This window comes from Atta colombica, unplaced genomic scaffold, assembly GCF_001594045.1.
Source record: "Atta colombica isolate Treedump-2 unplaced genomic scaffold, Acol1.0 scaffold56, whole genome shotgun sequence".
In the NCBI taxonomy this organism is placed as follows: domain Eukaryota; kingdom Metazoa; phylum Arthropoda; class Insecta; order Hymenoptera; family Formicidae; genus Atta; species Atta colombica.
In genome coordinates, this window is record NW_017259546.1 from 40,760 (window position 1) to 49,005 (window position 8,246).

Here is an 8,246-nt window from a genome sequence, read left to right on the forward strand (position 1 = left end):
GTATCCCACTGGAATTCATTGCGTTAGGTGTATTAACAAAATTACATACATACATTTGTGTTTTAATATTATTATCGTTGTTTATATGTGTTATAAATCGTAATAGTTTCTAATTGATTAACATTTTTCTTAAATAAATAAATGTTTAAATTAAATATAACATAATCACAGACATCAATGCTTCACGAGATCTTCTCAAATACTAATATATAATACACTTGCACCTCTTCAAATCTAATCAACACAAAAAAGAAGAAATAATTGGAAACATGATTTCAATGGGATACACCAGAATCAATAAATTCGACGAATTTATTTTGGCTTAATGTTCATAGCTAAGTAAATTAAGAGAACCTCACTAATTATCTACACTTTAGTGTCCGTTGAGTTGACTAAAACATTCGAGATATTATAAATTAATCGTGTCCAACGTATGTGAATTTCTAGATGCGCTGTTGTCCTTTGGTGATGTTGTAGCAACATTAACCTGCTTCGTAACATTGTTCGTAAACGGCATAGAAAACTTAAAATCAGCACCATTTGGCAATTTGCGCATAATTTTTCCAGACGTGATAAGTCTGCCAAAACCCTCTTGGTGAGCGAAGGCATAGCCCGAGCGTAAAGATCGCCGTGTACGTCTCGTAGATGGTGTACGTAATATGTCCTGACTTTGACGAGAACGCAATTGTGCCAGTCTCTGCTTTAGTCTGACTCTGTCGGACAGTGTCGGTCTAACGTCCATGAAGAAGAATCGCCATGATAGTACTGGTATCACCAGAATTATACAGGATATCACTGTAGTGAACCAAAAGGTCGCTTCTGACATGGCCTGCAAACATAAATTACAAGCATAGTGGAAGGGATAACATGGTACGCTCAGTTTGCAAGCGTTTCTCTTTAAGAATGTCGCGTGAGGGGAAAAGTCTGCCAACTGTGAAACGCTAAACATGGAGCGATATTCATAGTCCATTTTTATTTTAAAACTATCTAAATAATGTCTTTTAAACTATCTTAAATAATGCAGTCCTCAGGCAACAGGATTGATATCTTAAGATTGTATTTAAGACAGTCTTAAATGTAAGAATTATTCTATAGAAAGAGAAACATACAAGTTTATTAAATAAGGGAAGATTCAGTACCAATTTTACGACGCGAAATAGGCCGGAATTCATAGTCGATTCTTACAATTAGGATTGTCTTAAATACAATCTTAAGATGTCATAAGTCAATCCAAGGACTGTATTAGCATCTTAAGACAGTTTTAAAATAAAAATGGATTATGAATATCGCTCCATGTTTAGCGTTTCACAGTTGGCCTTTTCTCCTTACGCGATATTCATAGACAGAAGCGACGGAGATTTAAAGAGAGAGAGAGAGAGAGAGAGAGAGAGAGAGAGAGAGAGAGAGAGATGCTTGCAAACTGAGCATACCATGTTATCCCTATCATCATGATTACAAGTGTTGCATATACTTGTGACGAAGAATATGAATAAGAATTTATCATAATACATACCATCGTGAGACTGCCGACATAACTACCGCCTATGACGAAGTTGTAAAAGTAATCTAAAATAAAATACCAGATGAGCGAGCCCCACACCATAATGTGATTGAAAACTGTCCAATATGATGTGTCGAGAGCTATTTGAACAGTCACGACTATAACTAATATAGTGGCTACTACACTGCCCAGCAGCATGTGATCAGAAAGTACATAACCCTTGGGTGATACCCCATCTTTGTATGTTCCTGTTGAAAATATGTAAAATATGTGTTTGATATAAATCTGCTGTAATTTAAGAATAGACATTCTTTTAATAAGTATAGATATAAAATATTTACCGTAAGGTACTAAAAATAATACACAACTAGCATAAAATCCATGTAAAGCGCTCCAACAAAACTCCTTTTTGTTGAAGAGCAAATTTTGTAATCCTGGTGCGTATAGTTTCGGATACATTAAACTATTCTTATCGTTAACATCCTGATCGAAAATACCAACCGCCAAGACTGGTAAGGAGGTATAAAATAAATTGTAGACGGAAATATACATGGGATCAAATACAGTCTGTAAGAAAACAAATATGGAACATAATTATGCAACTTTAATTGTGCAGTGCAATTTACATGCTATTTTTTATAATATATCAGAAAAATAATTAAATACACATTCAAAATTTCAACTTTGGAGCAAGCTCTTACAAAGGAAAATTATGAATAATATTCGCCTTCGAAACATCATATTTTTGTTATTTTCATCATATTAATATAATACGGCAACGTGAAGTTTTTGAAGAATTTACCTGTGCGCTGAATCCGCAGAAGAAAGCAAACCAGATATGGCAAAGAGTGAACGCGAAGTTCTTGTAAAAAAAATACCTAAGGAATTTACTCATTCTGTAGTACGACCATCTACCATGAACCAGGAGTAGCCTCTCTAAAAATCTAAATTGTCCTATCGAATAGTCAGAGGCTAATACCGCCTGCAATCCTTCTTGCCCGCTGATACCAACACCAATATGAGCCGTCTTTATCATCGAAACGTCGTTGGCGCCATCGCCAATTGCGAGTGTCACCGCAAATTTATTTTTTTTAATTAATTCAACGACCATCGCCTTTTGCAATGGCGTCACCCGACAACATATTACAGCTTTACCTGCAAGAAATTCGAGCTGTTAAATAATTGTTTTTAAATGTTTTTACATGATGTGATCAATTTTGACTTACATTGACTGGACACTTCTAGAAAAAGCTGTTCCAGCTGTGGATGCAACGCATGAACCAGAGAATGTCCGTTTATAACTACTGCAAATCCCGTTGATTGCTCCATCTCGTGTTCATCCTGTTCGTCCCTACTAGGATTGTATTCAGTATCACTGCTGTGCAGAGAAAATATGTTTTCAAGCAAAAGAATCATTTTCTATATAAAAGATGATCGCCCGATATTTATGCAATAAATTCAAATCTAAAATTGATTTAGTCCACAATTATAACAAACACAATTATAGCAAAAATTAAACCGAAGATAATAGATCGTGATTATTAACGAAACAGGAAATTTTGAAATTATCTTCTCTCGCCATTAAGAAATGATACACGTTAATCCTAAACAATACACAATGCATTGTATTAATAACTGTATACAAGAACGTGACACAGACATACCAGTTATGTTAATATTATCACTAAGATTAATTATTAAGCATACAGAAAGAGAAGGAGTGAGTATCAAGCATCATAGTAAATCTCAGTTATCTATAACTATAATATTACTAAATCGTAAGATATTTCAGATATAACATATGCAAATATCTGAAAAATATCTGAAGTGATTTAAAAAGGCAGATCTACCATTCTAATTGTTGTACCATTCATGTTGTTTATAAAAAAAAGTAGAACTGGTATTGATATTTTTGAGAAGAAGATAATTGGAAAAAGTGGAAAATAATTTTTTGTAATGCTTTTTAAATACATAAGGTATAAAATACTATCATGTGCATGCAGATCATTATTCCAAGGATATCACGAGGGATAGAAAAAAATGGGATATGTATAAATCAATGCACGTACGAAGAATTAAACTACTAGCAAAATACAATCGTTCTTGTATCATCCGAAATATATTTCTATACTCTATGTAAAAACGTTTTTTTTCATTCTTATGAAATAATTTTAATTTGAACTGCGAGATTCGCTAGTTTGAATATAAAGCGTACGAGTTCTCTCTAATTAAATATGATACGTTCTTAGGCAAGACTATGTATAGACATAGAAAGCATTACATGAAACATAGTGCCACATTCAGTGTGAGAAATAGTTTTCCTTTCCTTTCTTAATAAGAATGCGTTAATTAGAATCAGCAATAGAAGAAATTGATAGGTTGTACTCCGTCTCTTTCATGTGCCTGACCTTTCCTTGTCCCACCTGAATGTGACAATGGAGAGAGTTGGCCGTTTCTGTTGGGTCGAGGCCATTTTAATGGTATCCAAATATCGCATTAATTGTGACTCCACGCTATCGTAAGTTGTGCCGTCTACCACAAAGACATCCGTGAGATCATCCGTCAATAATTGGCATGAGTATCCAATGTTGATAGCTGTTTCTGTACGAGTAAAAAATTTGACGTGAAAATGTTATTCTACAAATACGAACAAGTTTTTTCATCCTTATTATATTTATATATATTATATTTTTAAACTTGCCTTGTTTGTCACCAGTTAACACCCAAAGTTTGATACCAGCGAGGCTCAAATTGGCGATGGTTTGAGGTACACCGTCTTGTAATTTATCTTCGATGGCAGTAGCACCCAATAACGACATATCTTTCTCTATTTCTTCGTAAATTGCATCCAGTTTATCGTCTCTATTCTCTTGACTTAACGCCGCTTCCTGATGTCGTTGCTTCCAATTATTGAAAAAACTTTCGTCCAAATCCCTTACAGAAAGGCACAGTGTTCTTAAGCCTTCACTTGCGAATTTATTTAGATGATCCAATGTTTTTGCCATTATCTCTTCACTATCCTTTTTCAATCGCTCATAAATAACGTTATCTGCTCCTTTGCAATACAATCGGAGCTGTCCATCTTTTCTTAAAATTACGGACATCCTCTTTCGCACATTATTAAAATCCAGAATACAGAGAAGTTCATATATCTCTTTCTTTCCCATTACTTCAATCGTTATACTGTTGGGCGATCTCTCTTTGAAAACAAAACCAAAGTTTCTAGCTGCAGATACTAAGGCAGCCTCATCAGGCGATTGTGCTTGGTATTCAATCTTGCCATGTTTTTCTTCCGGCATAACAGTATGGCAAAGTGCTAGCAGTCTGAAAAAACTATGGACGTCTTGATTTTCCCGTCTCACGGCTTCGAGCAGCGCGGGATCGTAGAATTTGAAATCTGGTTCGTAATCCTTGTTAAACGAGAAATCCAAAGGTGGCATTGTCTGTAAAATGTACGATAATTTTTCAGAAACTTTGCACTTTGTTGGCGTATCACGTTAATGTGAAAGAAAATTAATTTTATTAATCTTATTAATTTGCAGAGATCGAGAAATTCACTGTTATTAAAAAAGAAAGGTAAGAAAGCTAAATGGAAAGCTAGATTATCTGAGTAATATACCTTGTTTCCATAAAAATAGATTTGTTGGAAGAACTGGATTATATATACTAGTAGTTGTAACTTTGTCAAAGTATATACATTATAAGAAAATAGTTATGAAAGAAATTAGGCTTAAGAGTGCATTTGTGTGATATAAGAAATATAGCTTATTCATCTATAGTTTATAGCATAGTATAAAATTCTAACAAGCACAAACATTACGAATACAGTTATTGAGTGTAATAAAGATAACAGAAATGCTTTTATTACTTATGATATTATATGTGATAAGTTACGAGTGATAAGTTACAAAAACAGATAATAATGAATATGATATATATGATTCGAATAATAGGATATACAAATAAAAGCAATAGCGTGTACAAATTGGTGATAAAAGGTGCTAATTATCAGCATGCGTACTGAAGATTTGTGTGGAATCTTTGGACTGCCGTTGATGCCAGGTTCTGGTGTTGTACTAGACACCCTATCTGCTTGTTCCAGAAGCCTTACATTCGGACCACTTAATGGTGTGTAAACTGGACGTACGAATTCCTGCCCGCTCTTCCACTGCATCGTCGCCGTTGGAACAGCTCTGTCCGTCTACATGCAGCACACACATGCTAAAGTGATGTGTATGAAGTTTCTTGCAAAGATACGACCACAAATCGAAATCATATTTATATGTAACTGAAGAGAATTATCATGTATGATTAAAAAGGGAATCATGTTATTATAAACATTCAGGAATATTCAACAAATCACGCATGGATATAAGGATATTTTTAATGCTAATTGCATTTTAACATAAACAGGTTTTTAACATGTTTTGCTAAACGATTGCAAGAAGGAAAAAAACAAACGCTTCTATAGCTTTTTACATGAACATCGTTTATCAGCTTTAATTCATAATAAAATGTAATACAGATTATAATAAAAAAAATAACATATAAAATGTAAAAATGCAATACATAACCCCACCATACAATAACAAAGAATTTTCAGCGGAAGCATAAGAATATTATATTTTTTTCACGCAGCATTAAAAGCACAGCTATAATACGGATAACGTTTATCTTATCTTAAATATACATATATGTACAACTTTGTAATAACGTGAAAATTTATGTTGTAGAACATACCCTGTGACCAGCATCGAGTCAGAAATCTTCGCATCAATGAAAGAACGACTCACCTCGCTCAAATCGATGACTTCGCCGGTAACTTCATCAATGACGTCGCCGTAACACTTGCCCGCAATAGAACACTTGTTGAAAGTCATTATATTCTGCGTCAACGTCCCGGTTTTATCGGAGAATATGTATTCTATTTGGCCTAGCTCCTCATTTAAAGTAGTAGTCCTTGCTTTAGCGTGTGTTTTTGTGGGCGCGTAGTACATTTCTTCGTCCCAATTTATTAAAAATGACTGAACAAATCGAATAACTTCGACACTCACATATAAACTTATTGGTACCACTGTGTTCAATACAATAGAGTACGAAAAGAATACGAGTAGGGCAATCACTGTGGCACCAGTAATGGGCTCGCTCGGCACTAACGAGTCCCATGGTAGGTACGCCTGGAAATAACGACCTACAAGACTTTCCCAAATACCACAGCCGACCATACAAAACAGACATAAGGAAAGTAAAAAAAACACTATCCCGATGATAAGAAGATTCAGCAATCTATCTATAGAAGTTCTCTTAAATTTGGTCTTCCCTGAGTTTTGCATCAGTTTGGTATCCTTGCCCGCAAAGATCACCATGCCATAGCACCACTGCGTATTCCTAAGTACGCAGCCCCGTAAAATAATCTTGTCGTTATCCAATGCGTACCTACAATTAGTTGCGAAATATTATGATGTGACATCGATATCGCTACTAATTAGTGATTAAATAAATTAACATAGCAAAACAAGAACCACATATTTTTAGCTTCTCTAAGAAGCTGTAGCATTAAAATATTTTGTTTTACCTGGCTCTCGCTCTGCTTTATTTATAAATTATTATTTATAATTATTAATCTTACTTTTTTCCTCTCCATGTTAGTATTCCATCGAATTTATTTAATAAATTATTGGGGGTTTCGCAAACGATCTCTCCATCGAACTGGCCGATTAATTCGTGATTATCCATCATCTCAGCAGTTTCAGGCAGGCATTGACGACACTTTAAATTCGTCTCCCTACACAAATTTTATAGATTACATTCACAGACTCGGTTAAAGCGTGTAATTGAATAATTTTTATAATATAAAAAGATACCCATCCAATTCTGCTGTTTCGATATAACAAAGGCCATTCGGCTCGCTCGTCGTTAGCAGTAGAACATCCGCTGCGACAAACTGATCGTTCTCCATTCTGATTACGTCGCCCACTTGAACCTGCGACCATTTTTCTTCACGAAGATTAGTACCCCGCAATGTTCGGGATTTTCTATTATTTACTTGAGAGTCATTGCTGTGCCGTTGCTGAAAGTTACATTGTATTATTAATTTTTTCGCGGATGACATTCTGCTTTCTGTATAAAATCTATTTTGTATATGTATACAATATATAAAGTCTATCTTATTTAAATATCTTTGTAAAAGATATTTAATTTTATATATTTAATATAGTATATATTTTTTATTAAAATGTAGAAAAAAATAATAAAATCATTGATCATAGGATACTTACAAAGTCGTCATAGGCATCTTTGACGGCAGTGAGCGTAAGTACCCCTATAAGCGGTATGGCTGTAGTGATAGGGGTTAAAGAAGATATGGCGGGGATCATCTGGAGCACCAACAGGCATAGGAAGTAAAAGTTAGCGAGCCGCTGAAATTGCTCGAACAAATTCAATGGTAGGAACGTCAGAACCGAATACTTGGACGTCTTGATGTAATTATTCTGCAAATCAACAGAAATACGTTCATATATCCGTTATATATTAAATTTCTAACAATATATTATTCCTTAACACACACTTTTTAAATTTAAATTTTAAATTTAATGACACTTAAAGCAAGAAGATGGGTGTTGTCTTACCGCATAATTAAACTGTGAGTTGTACTCGCGATTATTGGCGCGAATTCGCCTCTCTGTTTCTGTAAAAATAATACAATAAATGTGTGAAACATTTATTGTGTATGTGTGTATTGATA

General features: G+C 34.4%; 1 protein-coding gene across 6 annotated transcripts in view; it reads right to left on the bottom strand.

The window, feature by feature from the left end:
• Positions 1-227: 227 nt before the first annotated feature.
• LOC108692026 (phospholipid-transporting ATPase ID) overlaps positions 228-8,246 on the bottom strand; it is a 55,095-nt gene continuing 47,076 nt past the window's right edge. For 2 of the 6 annotated variants that reach the window (XM_018200120.1, XM_018200115.1), the window contains 13 exons: positions 8,131-8,189; positions 7,780-7,992; positions 7,366-7,571; positions 7,131-7,286; positions 6,295-6,937; positions 5,523-5,702; positions 4,203-4,944; positions 3,910-4,102; positions 2,728-2,879; positions 2,304-2,656; positions 1,843-2,068; positions 1,514-1,749; positions 228-829 (listed from right to left, as the gene is read on the bottom strand). In XM_018200120.1, coding sequence (XP_018055609.1) covers positions 410-829; positions 1,514-1,749; positions 1,843-2,068; positions 2,304-2,656; positions 2,728-2,879; positions 3,910-4,102; positions 4,203-4,944; positions 5,523-5,702; positions 6,295-6,937; positions 7,131-7,286; positions 7,366-7,571; positions 7,780-7,992; positions 8,131-8,189 — 3,779 coding nt within the window. In that variant the 3' untranslated portion in view covers positions 228-409. The remainder of the gene's footprint in view (positions 830-1,513; positions 1,750-1,842; positions 2,069-2,303; positions 2,657-2,727; positions 2,880-3,909; positions 4,103-4,202; positions 4,945-5,522; positions 5,703-6,294; positions 6,938-7,130; positions 7,287-7,365; positions 7,572-7,779; positions 7,993-8,130; positions 8,190-8,246) is intronic. The other 4 variants (XM_018200114.1, XM_018200118.1, XM_018200117.1 and 1 more) reach the window with 4 other exon arrangements.